Source organism: Haemorhous mexicanus, chromosome Z (genome assembly GCF_027477595.1).
Source record: "Haemorhous mexicanus isolate bHaeMex1 chromosome Z, bHaeMex1.pri, whole genome shotgun sequence".
Taxonomy (NCBI): Eukaryota; Metazoa; Chordata; class Aves; order Passeriformes; family Fringillidae; genus Haemorhous; species Haemorhous mexicanus.
The window spans coordinates 57,339,947-57,355,876 of record NC_082381.1 but is presented as its reverse complement, the minus strand read 5'-3'; the positions used below and the strand labels follow the sequence as shown (position 1 = coordinate 57,355,876).

The following is a 15,930-nucleotide window of genomic DNA, read 5'->3' as shown; positions in this document are numbered from 1 at the left end:
GTCTATGGAGTGATGATGTTTGTCTTCCCAAGTCACTGTCACCTGTGATGGAGCTCTGCTCACCTGGCAATGGCTGGACACCTGCCTGCTCAGGGAAGCAGTGAATGAATTCCTTGGTCTGCTTTGCTTTTGTGCACTGTTTTTGCTTTCCCTATAAAACTGCCCTTATCTCAACCCATGAGTTCTTTACCTTTTACCCTTCTGATTCTTTCCCCAATCCCACAGGTAGGGTAGTTAGCAAACGGCTGTGTGAGCTGTCACCTGGGCTTAAGCCATAATATACACGTAAAAAGAGATGGATCTACCATATCCACAACTGGTAATTCCACGTCTCCACCATATTTCCAGTGGCAAGCTCAGGTTTTGCCACAGGACCTTAGAGTAGCTGTTTAAGCTTAAATTACTATACATGCTAAAGAGGAGGGGGAAAAAAAAAAAAGAAAAATATTAAATATTCTCCAGCCCTGGCAACAGTAAGTTTGCAGAAAAGGGAAAAAAACCCAAAAAAAACCAAAACAAAAATAGCAATAAAACTCAAAAAAAACAACAAAAAATCACCACCAAATCAAACCACAAAGAAAAAGCCACTAAAACCGAAAAACAAAAAACAAGAAGAGCCACAAAGCCATTAAGTTTAACCAGCTGCCTCACTGCATTTGGTAACAACAGTCTTAAGGGAGAGAATCCAGATAAAACATCTTCATCTTAGTCCATTATTTCTTGGTGAAAATAAAAGCCAGTGTGATATACTCAATCATCACTATAATCCCACTTAGCTCAACTAAAATTAATAGAAATATTTTTCTTTCCTCTGGCCTACTGCCAGTTATAGACAAGTATTCCTACTCACCTACCCAACATTACACTTTTTAGAAGAACCAGTGCTGCCAAGAGTTGACAGACACACAATTATTTTCACAAACAGGTTTTCCACTAACCTCCTCTCTGTTTGGATGACAGAGTGCCCTCGTTCACCCTCCAATAAGAGGATTTCTGGAGAGCAAGAGTGCGTTTGAGGTTGACTTCTGGGGATGACAAGAAATCAGAGAAGTGCTGCACACCCAAACACTGGCATGCAGAAGTTTATACACTCTATTGCAAAGTGAATACATAAGAGAACTGGAATAAAAGCATGATACATTCACTGCATCACAACAAAAAATACCGTTGCTACTAAGATATGTATATGGTAACAGCATTACCTCCTTACTCCAGAATAAGATGACAAGCAAGTCTTTACTCGCTTGATAAGAAAACTTCACCATTAGCACTTGGTGTTTGGGCATAAGTCTGTCACATGTCTGTGATATTTACTTACTGTTGACTGAGCAGAAACCTTTTTTTTTGAACCTGAAGGGCTTAGAAAAGCAGAAGGAATTTTCAGCTCTCACAAATTCTCCCATTTCTGACTATTTAAGTGGACACTTGACTAACTGTGGCACACAGGTCTTGGCCATGTCCAGGCTATAATCAGAACACATACTAACAGCAACATGTGCCCAACTCTTAGACTACTTCTCAAGTCTTTAGCCACCCAGTTTTGCTCCCTTTTCAAAACAAGAGCAGTGATCCACCATTTCTGTTCCCTCTAATACTGTTTCTATTAATCCAGAAGAAACAGTATCTGTTAAAATTACTGCCCACCAGATGGGCATGGTGTGCTGTGCTGTATTCCTGCCAGCCTGCCACCTACAGCTGTGATCTTATCTCTACCTCCTATGCTGGTGTCACACGGGAAAAGAAAGCCATACTAGTTGCAATAGCAAGGAAAGTTTAAAGAAAGCTGTACTAGTTGCAACAGCAAGGAAAGTTTCAAATATGTCCTTATGGCCAGGTAAGCTATGGGAGATTTACTTAAGACAGGAGGCACAAGATCAGACATGTCTATCACTCCTATGTTGAGTCATCCTGGTCCATGCTGCTAAATAATGTATAGTCTGCCAAGAAGCAACTAAGTTCCTTTTCTCTTTCAACACACAAACATTTTGCCAAGAGAGGGGCCCAACAAGAACCTTTATCCAAGCCAAGGCATCAACTTGGAAGTTTCAACAAGCTCATAAGGTCTACAGGTTTTTCCAAGCACATCAGCACCAATATGTCAGCAAAAAAAGAACAAACATTTGCAGAACAAAACATGTTTCCACAAAGTCATAGCTCTCACACAGACTGACTGGAACTACAAGAAAGCCATCCCCTTTAAGCTTATATATGAAACAGAACTGTATTTCCATGTAGGTTGTGGAAGAAACAGTTCAGAACTGTCTTAATCTTGAGTTGTGGATTGCTCAGCCTTGGCAGTGCTCAAGGCTAGGATAGACAACACCTTGAGCAACCTAGTCTAGTGGGAGCTGTCCCTGCCCTGGGTGGGAGGGTTGGGTCTAAATGATATTTCATGTCCATTCAATCCCTTAACATTCTGTGATTCCACAGTGGCTGGCAAATTTTTTGCTACAATTACCAAGGCAACTGTACAATTTACAGTTGTAGTGACAGTAACTTCCACTGCTCCAAGAAAAGGCTACATTAAAAGATATTGGATGCTACTTCCCACACCAGAACAGCACCAGTTCAATATACAAAGACTACCCAAAACCTTAAGAAAAAACCTAATTCTTCCTTTTGGTTATACTGTTTTCCATTCATATACAAGTAAGCATTTAAGTATCACCACGTCATACCCCTCCTCCAAGAAAAAAAAAAAAAAAAAACTAAAACAAAAAAACTTCAAACAAAAAAAAAATCCACAAAACTAAACCAAACCAAACCTCAGAAAATAAGTAAAAGCAAAATTTACTTCCCTTTAAAAATCCACATCACAGGTACATAGCTTTCCCCATTTACATCAGCTCTGCCTCCCTAAAAGGCACATGGTGCTTTCTGCAGTGACCCCACCTTTTCCCATATCTTCTGTACCTTTTATCTCTTGCTCTGAAGAGAAACAGCTCACAGATTAATAACAGTGAATACTATTATATATTTATATATAATAATATCCACTATTATTATATATCTATACTATTTCATAAATTTAGAAAATTTAATTGGAATACTCCATACTCCTTTTTCCCTCCAGTAAATCAAGAGACTCAGGGTTTTTTACCTAATCAGCTTTCAGATTTGGTCGCAGTCAACCAAGGAATGAAAATGCATGACTCTAGGAAGCAAGTAAGAAATGGAAAAGCCAAAAAAAAAGAAACTAAGTCATCTCAGAACAACACAGGTAATACAAAATTGGAGTACATGTCCTTATTTTGAATATTAGTCACAAGGAAACACAGTACCTCTCAACAGGTACACCTATAAGTATAGCAAATTTTTATTTGAACTTAAGAACTTCAGAATCTTGGAAGGATAGACAACAACCTAATTTTGTTTAATAAAAAAGAAATTACTAATCATGTTTAGTTTTCCATTTGTGCTGCTGAAATAGAATGGTCCTTATCTTAGATGCAGATGTGCTCTGACAGTAGGACATAACCAACACAGAACCAGGAAAAATGGATGAGCCACATGCCAAAACACAACACTTTGGAAAAAGCAGGCAAGAGGAATACAAATTTTACGTTCTTCAGCTGACTAAAGTGTACTTCTCAAGGAAACAAAATCATACAAGTCAGATGAGGATGTTTAAAAAAAAAAAATTACCCTTCAAGAGAGAAAGTACCCCCACTACTGCTTCCCAATTCCATATTTTCAACACATTCTAGTTTTTAAGGTGAAAAAGGCACCACAGTACCTTGCTTCCAGTTTCTCAATGTCTCTGTGGAAATGCAGCTACCACTGTCTCTTACCACTGAGACTGCTGAAGAATCCTCAGCATAAACATGAGCGAGAAAATAGCCAGTGCTGCACATTCTATAATTTATTATAAAGTGCATTAAAGCTACTGATGTAAAGATGCATACCACTAGGAAGTTCTTTAATCATAAGTGCAGCAGCTGATGCAGCAGTGGATGAAACTCTTGAGTACTTAAACCAAGTACTAACCGGCTTTTGAATTAAAGACTATGCTGGTTTCATTTGAAATTAGCTCTGAAGATAAACTGTCCAGGCTGGTAAAGCCAGCCTATACAGTGTTTATCCCTGCTTGGGCAGTTCAAGAGAGTACAACATGCATCATAAGTCCTTCATTACCTAAATTTTCCTTAATAGCTTAGTTTAGACATAAGGCACAGATTAGCTGAATTGGCCAAGCTGTCCTTAATACAAGTCATGGCTTGTACCTACAACTAAGCCAGCAACTAAATACCACGCAGATGCTCTCTCACCCCATCACACCTCACATTCCCCACCCCATACCCCCGGCAGGGCTGTGGTTCAACCCTGAGGCAGTCAGTTCCAGGTGTATTTGACACCTCTCCAAGCGAAAGTGAACTGTGGCCTAAACTCTGCTGCCAAAGGCATTGAGAAAAATGCACTAACAATATCAGTTGTGGCACCACTCGGCTGCCTTTGAGTCCAGCTGTTACTGAAGTCCCAGCATGTCCAGTACAGCAGCACTCAGAGGTGGCATGACTTCAGTCAGGCCACAAGAGTTCTACTGTCCCTTAGTTCCACTCTCCCTTGGACTTGACTGGGTGAGTCCTGCTGATCATTCCTTGGCTCTGGAGTTGACTGATAAGCTTCTGGGTGAGAATCATGGGCTCTGCTAGTGCTAGGCAGAGACACCAAAGCACCACTGGTACCCTTTAGGCCCTTGAAATGTACTCTCCGGAGGCAGCCTCTGCCAAGGATGCACAGGGCCCCTGGGGCCATCACAGTAAGGTTCTTTTGTCACTCATTCCCAGTCAAGCTCACTTCAGCCTCCAACAGTCAGCTACTGGGATACCCTTGTCACTCCGAAAGTACAAATGGGTTCTTTATAGCTTGACTCTGCACTGGTGTCTGCTAGAGCCATATTCACACATGGGTCTGACATGCTAGGTCATCGGATCCACAGAGTCTAATAAACATGGTTGCCCCTCTCCTCCACCTGGCTGGAACAGGGCCCCTCCACTTCTGGTCACTGGACTGTTCACTTACTTCACATAAAGAAAATGAGATTAGAATTTCTTTCAAAAAAATTAGGAGCAAGATAAGACCTTCCACTCTGGTAAACTGCCCACTGGATACTGGAAGAACAACTTTCCTGCTGAAAAAAACCATTTGGGATTGTTTTTCCCTACAACTCAGATATCAATGCCTCTAGGGTTGAAGGCAGGTTTTCTATCCCATTTTCTCATGTCCACTCTATGATCCCTCAGATAAAAACACAAAGCAACCCTCCACATCCTCTCTCTTGAGCTCTTCCAATAGCCCTGCTTACTATGAGCTGACTTCTGTGTCCATTTCTTCTTTTTTATATGAATGACTGATACCTGTAAGAGTTGCTCCACCTGCAGTGCCCATCAATGGAGTTAAAGCCTGTCACCTTCTTGACATATTTAAAGACCTTCTCTTCCTCTGAAGGTACTGAGCAGGACTTTCCCTTCATGAAGCTGGCTCTGATACCTGCCTTGTTTTTGGATGTTTTTCAGTAATTCCCAAAATAGTCTTCTCCACACTTTTACTGGTCACTGAAGCGAGACTGACAAGCCTGTAGTTTCTAGGATCACATTTGCAGTCCCTTCTCTTCAGAAAATGTTAGCCAGATTGCAAGTGACTGGGACGTCTCCAGATTCCCAAGACCATTCAAAATTCATTTAAAGAGATCTTGTGATGAATGATATCATCAGCTCTTTTGAGTACTCTTGGCCTGATGTTGAACATCAGGCCCCACAGACTTCTGGGGATCCAGCTTCTTTTTCATTCTCATAGCCACGGTCCTCCAGCTCAGGGCACTAGGACACTCTTAGCCCACTTTCAGGGTTGACACGAGAGGCAAAGAAAGCACTAAACATCTCTGCCTTGTCTATGTCCCTGTCTGTGAAGTGATTGTCCTCATACTGTAATGGGCCAACGTTATTTTTGCACTGCAGTTTGCTAATGACATATCAAAGGACAAAACCTTTTTTTTGTTATTGTTCTGACAGTCCTGGCCATCTCCAACTCCAGCTGAGCTTTGAACACACAAATTTTCTCCTTATAATGGGGAGCAGCATCTCTGTATTCCTCCCATGTCACTAAAACAATGAATGCTTTTAAAAAAAATTCTAGCATGTTCTAGTCAGATTTGTTATTACCTGAACTCCTATTTGGCACAAGACTGACCTGGTTTAACACCAGTCAGCAACCAAGTATCACACAGTCACTCATTTGCTCTCTTGCCAGTGAGATGAGAATAAGATTGGGTGGAAAAGGTAAAATCCATGGGTTGAGATAAAGACAGTTTAATAACTGAAATAAAGTACAACTATTAATAACAGTAGAGAAAGGGGGAAGGAGAAAGGAATAAAACCCAAGAGGAAGAAGTGATCCACAATACAATCTCTCACTGCTTGCTGACTGATACCCAGACTGTCTCCAGACAGCGATTGGCCCCTTCCAGCCAACTCTCCCCAGTTTATATATTGGGCATGATGTTCAAGGGTGTAGAATATACAGGCCACCTGTCCTGGCCATGGTCCCTCACACCTTCTTGTGCATCTGGCTGCTGGCAGCACATTGAGAAAAGTTTTGGTTTAGGGTAAGCACTACATAACAACAACTAGAAATCACTGTTACTCAAAGGATACTCATACTAGATCCAAAACAAAGCATTACACCAATTATCTCTAGCCCAGCCAAAGTCAGGACAAAACCCTAGAGTTTACCACAGCAAGAGCACGAAATCACCTTCAGGTCTGTAAATAATCCTTAGTCCACCTCCCTTTGTCCAAGCAAGGAGTACTTTTATCATCTAGATGCTTCTCAATCATAAACCCTTCTGTCTAGCCACAGCTCTCAGATGCACAAGGACCTCAACTGGGTTTGTGGGTTAATTTTTTTTAATTGATAGGGAATCCCCAAGTAACCAATTAAGCTGGCTTTAAGACTTTGAAAAACCAGGGCATCAAAGAGTGAACCTAATGGGAAGCAGATCTGGTCCGCTATTTTAAGTAATCTTTAGACAGTGAGGGGGGATGGGAAAAGGGTGGATGGGGAGAAGAATTAAAGTTTTGCTTGAAGACTCTCCAGTGGCTGGGAATGCTACTTTGCCCTAAACATTATATCTGTCCTAGAGTTCCAATTCATTCCAAAGGAATACCAGTGTGACTTCTTTTAGGGGGTGAATTCAGTGTCATATAGCAGTTTAAGTGTTGATGGTATATCAGGTTTGAGTTCACAAACTGGCCACACCACAGGTGAACACTTTGATCCTGCTGAGGGAATCAGGAAACTGCTTCCTAGTAGAGAATGACAATAAACACACTTCAAAACCACAGAAGCAACACTGCACTGAGGAAAATCCTGAGTTTAAGAGCTATTTGTTTTCCTAGATGGAATACCCACAACACTATCTCATTTATACAGCCTCTTAGTCTTAGGTCTCTGGTTCCTCTTGGTGGGTTTCTTTTCCTTTAAATAAAAAAAAACCAATGGACTGATACACTTATGTCAAAAAAAAAAAAATCCAAAGATTTATTTACACTTCATGCCATTTTCTCCCTGTTCCCACCAGAAAGCCACAGCTGCAGCCAATGAGACATAAATCAGAAAAAAAAAAAAAACAAAAAACAATGCAAAAACCCAAAAAACCCTCAAACAAACAAAAAGAAAAAAACTCCAAACAAACAAAAACCCCATGGTATCTGGAACTTCCTTGAGCTGCAAGAAGCATCAGGAAAAGCACAAATTTCATTCAGGGGCAGACTGTAACAGGGGGCAGCTACCTGGTACCTTATGCTTGGACTTTAGAAGAAGGGTTCTTGCTGGTCTATGTCCTGTTAAGTAGGAAACAACTTCAAGGTTTAGCTTAACATATTCCTCTTCAAAGCTTCAGGGTCGAAGAAGCATTCACAAGTCCCTGCAAAGCAAAATTCTATGCTAAAAGCTATATTCATAGTACTAAGCATGCATGCTTAAATCAGGAAGCAGAGATCCCATCTGCCATGTTCTATGTAAACAATACTATTTAGATGCATGTAGCTCATTAAAAAAAACCGCTTATAGAGCGGTTCTGCTACCTCTGCATCTCCATATCACAGCCACTGCAAACACACACACACAAAAAAAAAAGCTAAGACTTAAAAACAATTACCATGTGCATAAAATCACAACAAGCTTATTAGTAAACAGACTATACTGAACATATACCGACATACTGACTATACTGACTGGGCAAACACAGTCTACAGTGGTCTAGACAATTTTTGTTACAAAAGCAGTGACCATCTGAACATCCCCAAGTTAACCAAGCGCCCTCTCCTCCTGAACTCTGGAATCTGACCAGGAAATATCAAAGTATTTTCTGCATTACCACTACAGGTCTGTTTCAGATTCCAAAGAAACAAGCACTAAGCAAATCAGATACATGCAAAGAGCATAAGGTTTTTTAGGCTTATATTGAGAAAACTTTACACTTTTTGCAAGGTATTGCTCAAATAACACCTCTTTCATGGTCTTTTATGCCTACCTTTTAACTTTTTTTTTTTTTTGCATAGCAGTTTCTTTTCCTCTGAAAAAGCATTAACATTTAACACCAAACTCAATGAAGTATGTTCTTTACCACTGTTCATACAGAACAGCTGGGCTACAACAAAGTTGCTGAATACCTGTTTCAACAGCTGTGAATTTCAACTATTTGCTTACTGAGAGAGCTGCAAGAGCTAGTTAATAACTTTTTTTCTCCCTACTCTAGAAAAAAAATCTCAGCTTCACAGAGATGACTTTATCATTTTGCAGTGATTCACTCTGGTATACAATGAAATTCAAGTATTTCACATCCTCTTCACTGCTGCCACATATAACCTTAGAAAGTAGAAACTTTCACAGCATGCTCTGAAATACAGGCTAACATATATTCCCATTCCCTAGCCAAGAACAAGCTAGTTCCACTGAACTACACAGCACAGCAAGTCCTACGTAGACATTAGTCACTTGCCACATCGTACAAAACAGTGCCACACCTCAAACACTGCACACTGAAAAAAACCCAAATCTATTAAGTATTCATTCATAAAGAACCTTCAGCAAAATTTGGGCAGATCTGCCTTGCCAACCTTCCTGAAGAAGCTGCTGGATGCACACAACACTAAAATCGTTCATTCTAGACTGTGCAGTCAAAAATCAAGTCTATATTCCCATACACGCCTGCCAGGGCTGCGTCTATCTGGGTATCTGTGTTTAAAAGCACGCTCCAGTTAAAACTGCCTTAGTTTGGCAGTACCATTCTCAAAAGCTCATCGAGGACAACACTTTCCCATCACCAGTTTCCGAGAGGTGTTGTCAAGGAATCCTGCTACCGTGTTCTCCTAGACTGGCAGTGTAACAAGGACAATCTTCAAGTTCAAGCGACCGTTTGAAGGGATTTCTGTCTGGGCTGTCTGAAGGACCTTTAATAAAGCAACGGCGGAATTATAAACGCATCTTACGTACACTACAGCTCTGACCAACTGCATTTCCCAGGCAGAGAACGTGCCCATGGCAGACCCCGGGCACACGGGGCCCTCTGGGATGGCCCCACAGCGAGGCCTCGGCCAGCGCGCGCAGCCGGGGCTCGCCCCCGCCCGCACACCTGTCCCTCGGCTCGCTCGCGCCCGCCCGCCCCGCCGGGAGGGACGCACACCGGAGCGGCGGCGCGGCACGCTCGCACGGAGCAAAGCGGGAGCTGGGGTTAAGGAGAAAAAAAAAAAAAAAAAGGACAATTGGAAAAGGAAAAAAGCAAATGAGGGGGATGCGGCAAGGGGCCGCTTGCGGCCCCGCTGCCGGGACAACTCACCCCAACTCCAGGAGACAGACTCGCCCCTAGACCGGCGGTCAGGCCTGCCCCTGTCCTGTCCGGCCGCCCTCCCACCAGCCCCCACCGCGGAGCAGGTGGGCGACCGGGACGGCCGGTGCAGAGAAGCCCCTGCCCACATCTCCCCCGCCGCCGCCGCGCCGACGGGGACGGCCGCTCGCTGCCCGCACGCCCGGAGCCCCTCGGCAGTCGCCCTCCATTTACCTCCTCGCCGCCGCCACCGCTCTCCTCCGTGCCGTTTCCTACGCTCGCCATGTTCCCTCTCCACTGCCCGCCGCCAGAGATCTCTGCGCCCGCCGCGCGCCGTCCACTGCCTCACAGCCCAGAGGCGGTGCCGCCCCACGCCCTTCCCGGCCACCCCCGCTCGATCCGGCCCGGTCTGGCCCTGCCCCGCTGCTCCCGCCCGGCCCGTCCGGGGCCGCGCTCGCCGCCTCCTCCCGCCCCGGCCGCCCCGCGGCTCCGGCGGCCGCGCCCCCTCGTTTGCATGGCAGGATCCGCCCCCGCCGGTCGCGCCCCGCTGGCCCTCGGCGTCCGCCCCCGCCACACGGCCCGCGCTGCCTCTCGGCTGGAGCGGAATGGGATGTCCCGGGGCCGCCGGGCCTGGGGGCGGTCGGAGAGTGCAGCTGGACGGGTCAGAGCAAGCGGAGCGTCGTCCCAAACTCGTGCCGAAGCCTCCGTCCTTCCCCCGTCCTACAGCCCCACCTCCAGCCACGCTGCGGCTTCGCGCCACCGTGACCGGCTTCACTGACCGAGGTGCCGCAAAGCTCCTCTTAGTCGTTCCCGCGATGTCCTTTTCAGTGCCTGGCTTACCTGAGCGGCAGCCCGGGCCGGTTCATCACACCTGAACCCGCGGTGGCGGACAGGCGGGATCTGCCGCGCCGCCCGGCCAGCTGCTCCAGGGAAGGGCAGCGCGGGCTGTGTTCGTGTGCGGAGGGGCCTCGGGTAGCACTGCGTCTTGACCCTGCCTCTCCGATGTTGTCAGTAACCTACAGGTATCCACTGTATGATGTCCGGGAGGAACTTGAATTTACTTACTTCAGTTCCCAGTGGCCGGGCTCTGGGGAAGAACGGCTTCATCACCATGATGGCTGTCACTTGGAAAGAAAGCTCACAAAGCAGCCAGCTCTCTGAGAACTATTAGAGTCTCCCCACCTCGCCTTGTCCTGTCTTTAGTTCGCAGTATCATAATGCTCTTTGCTCAAAATCAACCAATTTCTGCTTTTCTGTATTCTGCCAGCTGAGGTCAATGCCAGCTAAAAGCCAGGTAGCATGATGCCCACTTGCTACTGGTTAGTTCTCTGTCACAGCCCTTGTTAAAAAATACATATAGTTTTGATAGTCTGGCTTCCATTAGAACCAGAGAGAGATCAACAGAGAAAGAGAATTTAACAGATTCAGCTAACTAGGAGAAAGATACAGTATAGAGCTTTTTGCAATATTTGGGAATATAGTCTAGATAGGTCCTTAAGTCTAAGAACAGGCAGAAGGACAGCTGACAACTGAAGTGTCCCTACTAATCTTACATAGACTGCTCTGCTGTATTTGCTATTTTTACCCAGCTCAGCTAAGTAAAAAGGGGAGGGGAACCTAGCATAAATATGTTCATCTTTCCTGCAAAATTCAGTTAGGGTACCACAGACACACCATTCTCCCATTCTCATGTTGCACTTGAATGAGTTTCTTTACTGGCAACTTGTTGGAAGATGCTGCAGTGATATTAATATTTTCCAGCATTGAACATGAGATACCAGTCATGCAAAAGCAGAAGACAGGCTCATACATGCTTTGTATTTGACTCACAGCACAGTCATGTCTGCCCACATGTCAGCTCCACCTGCAACCTTTTCTATGCTGTTCACAAGAATTATTCTGCAAGTTATCATTCTCTTTTGAAGACACGATTCTCTTTCTGTTTTTCAACTTCAAAGGCAATCTCTTTGAGGTATCCTTTAGCTTGGAGCAGTATACTATCTCCATTTCAAACCCAGTTTATAACCACTGTTATTATTTAACAGAATACTGTGGGACATGTGTTAATGTGTAGGATATCGGCTAATACATAAGGTCTGGATGAGAACTAGTTATTTCATTCAGTAGAAGCCATGCATCTAAGCAGTTATGCACTAGCAACAGAGTATAAAAACTTAGCATGAACATAATCACTTAAGTTCTTGTAGAAACTGTTAAAGTACTATAGCACCAACACTTCTAAACTTAGGCTGGGGAAATCCCACTGTAGAGTGTTAAGGCATGGGTGGTTACTGTGTGTGGAAGACAGAGGTTCAGTTAATGTACTCAGCAAGCTCAAGTACAAGGACTACTTCATCACCATTTTGTCAAAATTAGCTCATGATATATTTCCTTTATATTGCTGTATTCTCTCTTCCCCACCAAGTCCTTTAGTTCACTTACACTCTTGGGCAGATTAAGGGTGATATATATCAATGGCCTTTCTCCAGTCAGAACAAAGATGTGTACTAAAATAATTGTGGAGGAGATGACTGCATCAAATTGTGTCTGATCAAGGTAGCTAAGGCATGAAAATTGCTACTGAAGTGTGAATAGAAGTCCTGGGAATGGCAGAGCCATTCCTGAGTTTTGCTTGGTCTTTTAGAAGCTTCTACAGTGCTTGCTTTTACTGAAGTAATTTCTTGATGTAATAATAGTCAAATAGTCAAAAAAGACATCTCAAAACCACACCCCAGTTGGCTTTAACAGAGTTTAATAATTCCTCCCCTTCTCATCTGAAATGTAAGCATTAAAGCAAATCCTTGTAAATTCCTCTTTCCCACCATTTCTGAATTAATATGAGCAAGAATAATAGGTCTTAATCCTCTGAGAAGCCTGCAGCAGTTCTCAGGCAGCTCTAGTTTCTATCCATTTGACTGTAGGTGTCTTGCAGCAAGAACTAAGATTATGAGTTGATTACTAATCTTTCAAAGAGTATTCAGGGAACATTCCAGTGGATGTGTTGAAAGGATTTTGCTGTGATCTGACAGAGAAGGCAAGACCTTGAGAGTCTGTTCTCCTCTGTCAGGTATGGAATTCCCACACAGAAAAAGCCTGCGTACATCTTCCCCATTTTCACAGCCATAACTTGCATGCTTCTGTGTATTAACACTGTTTGGACATTTGATAACTCTTCTAGTGTATCCTTTCACAGTATAGGTATTTACTGTGAATTTACCTCATTAAAAGAATAAATGGGACAATTTGGAAAAAGAAGTATCTTTCTTTTTCTATTTTTTGAGCTTAAGCAATTAAATACAGATCTTTCAAGGATGAAGAGTCCTATTCTGCCCCTTATGATTAGATAATATAGAGGATAATAAAATCCAGTATAAACACTTGGTACTGATACAATTTCCTTCAGGACTAGAAAATAATACATGAGAATAGGCTCTCTGTAAAAGAAGCCTAGGAAATTGCCCTAGCAGTCCTATGGCTACTTTCCATTAGGGTTACTCTTCGACTCAAACAAACAGCAAAGCTGTAAATAACACTCATTAAACAATTATCAGGTTCCCTGATGGAGCTAGGGCAAGTAAGCAGGGCAGAAACTGGCTCCCGCCTTGTTCCAGAAGTTCTGTTTCATAACCTTCCTATTAGAACAGTGAGTACTCTGAGCAGTACAAACTGTATGTGACTCTACCTACAAAACACCTTGTGAAATATTTTTGAGAGAGTCAGAATCACCATATTTGAGGAACACCTTTCAAGATCAAGAGAATGAAATGAAATTTCTTACTGCTGCACTGAGTTAGAAGCTGGTGAAAAAAAAAAAAAAAAAAAAAGCAAACCATAGACATATATATTTGAAGCAACTTGTCAGAGATACTATTTGGTAAAAAAAATAAAAAGGAAATAAAGGAAATAAAGAAAAGCAAGATGTAACAGCCAAGAGCAAAAAATTGCTGACAGTGTATTTCTCCTTGGATTATAACTGCCATGCCATAACCTCTAGGCAATTAGGGGGTTTTTAATCAGCATTTATTTTGCCAATTGAGGTGAAGCAACACCTCTTCTTGATGGGAACCAGTATGAAAATATTATTTCTTTCCATAAGCTGAGCTACTCCGTGACACAAACAGTGTTTCAGCCATTACTATAGCAACAGCAGTAATCCCTTTAGAATTAAAACACATGAGAGTGCATTGATGTATATGTGTAGTGGTATGAGGAGGCTAAGATAGATTTGAGGATAAATTCAATTCCTGCACATACACATACACACTACCCAATCCTGCAACAAGTTTTATCCTAGGTTCTAGGAGGAATATTCACTCTCAGTCCCAGCACCCATTTTCCCACATCCAATGGAAAGGAAGGTGTCGAAAGACACAAAGCAGCCCACGTAGCTAAGTAAGTGCAACAATTACAGGCACTAGAATAAAGCAAGTCAGTATGCTCAAAAGACACGGTCTGGCCTTGAGCCCCAACAAAACCCCAAAAGGGCTGAACCAAGGACCTGAATCAACACACCAACACACAATTTTTATGAAAGACATAGAAGAAAGCTGGCTTTCCAAAACACCTGGCATGGATGGAGGCAGCCTAGAGCACTCATGTTCTCTAGATTTACAGATATGTACATCAAGCAAAGCTTAAGGTACTGAGTTGTTACACTTAGGAGTGAAACTGTTCTACCCACAGTAAGCTGCTTCGTCTAAATCCTGTTTGTTAGACCTCTCAAGAATTTTATTCGGAAGTGAAGAACCTCGGTGTTATTTCTTTCACAAATATATATATGCAGAGATTTTATTTGAATACTTTCATACTCTGTTAGGCATTCTTTTAGAGAAACAGAGTGGTTTCAAACTCTCAGGAGTTGCTTCCATATTTAAAAGTGGTGGCTATCTTGAAGTAAAGCCTCCTTTTTTTTGTCCAACAGACATATTTGCCTTCACTCACCATGCTAGCATGAAGTAAATATCACAGAGGTGGAAAGACATACAAAACCCTGAGATTGCGAGAGAATGATCAGGCATTTCAGTACAAACATGATCTTGAACAAGACATATGAGGAAGTCTCCCTTGTTCAGGGAAGCCCTGCCTCTTTCACAAAGCCAGTTTAAGGACACCAATGAACTTTGGACATGGTACAGAGGTTTACCTTTGTTACCATGTGACTTGTTTCTGTATATCTAAGCTAGGTTGTATAAGTGATCCTCAGTGAAAGCATAATGCAATTAACTCACACAGATTTCAGACAGCCTCTGGTTCTTTTACCAATGTATCTACACAGACATTGTTTGCATAATAGTTCCTATCAACATTTCTACAGGTGCTATCTCTAACTTACAGACTATATTTGGATTATTTTCTGTATGCCCTTATAAGTTTCTTAAGGGAGAACCATGAAAGATGCCACTAAGAAAGACTACTTAAACTTTCTAGCCCTAGAAACAAAAAATACCCCCCAACATTTACATACATTTCTCCTGCTCCAGGGGGAGTCAAACTGTTCTTAGGCTGACACCATTTAAAATGTATTTATCCACAGCCAATGCGCAGCTTTTCACAGCAGTGTAAGTCACTGAGTATATCTGATCCACCCTCTGCTGAATGTACAGCCAAGTTCAAGGTTAGAGAAGGTTGCACTAGACACACACTTTATGAACAACTAATACACCATGTCAGTACAGACTTCCAAGCAAAACCTCAGAGTACTAGGTCAGACTCAACAGGATGATAGATGAGGAAATTGATAAGCCATGCAGAATATCAATAAACAAACAAACAAACAAAACCACATAACAAAACACCAAAGCATTATTATCTTTTAGAAAGCTTAAAAGTCGCTCTATTTTCTGTGATTTTAGACAACTAAGCCAAAGATCTACCTGGCATTTCACTACATTTCAAAGCACAGGTAGGCATCCCATCACCAACACGCCTCCTAACTTTACCGGTCAACAGTCTCTTCTCAACATTCTTATCCTTTTCCACCCCACTCCCACTCTCTGACATTCCATTCTATTTCATTCTGTTCCATTCCAGCACATTCCCTTTCCCACCACCCAAAAGAAAAATGAGAAGTTTCCTTTGCTTTTCTAAGTTTTTGTATGTTTTCT

General features: G+C 42.8%; 1 protein-coding gene across 2 annotated transcripts in view; it reads right to left on the bottom strand.

The window, feature by feature from the left end:
* The window catches only part of TTC39B (tetratricopeptide repeat domain 39B), a 77,691-nt gene extending 67,472 nt beyond the window's left edge, over window positions 1-10,219 (bottom strand). The window contains exons 1-2 of one of the 2 annotated variants that reach the window (XM_059873530.1): window positions 10,061-10,199; window positions 7,798-7,924 (exon numbers count right to left, since the gene is read on the bottom strand). Coding sequence is in view for 1 of the 2 variants with exons in the window: in XM_059873529.1 (XP_059729512.1) it covers window positions 10,061-10,111 (51 nt within the window). In the remaining variant the exon portion in view is untranslated. Of the gene's footprint in view, window positions 1-7,797; window positions 7,925-10,060 lie in introns of both variants that reach the window. The other variant, XM_059873529.1, reaches the window with a different exon arrangement.
* Between the last annotated feature and the right edge of the window lie 5,711 nt (window positions 10,220-15,930).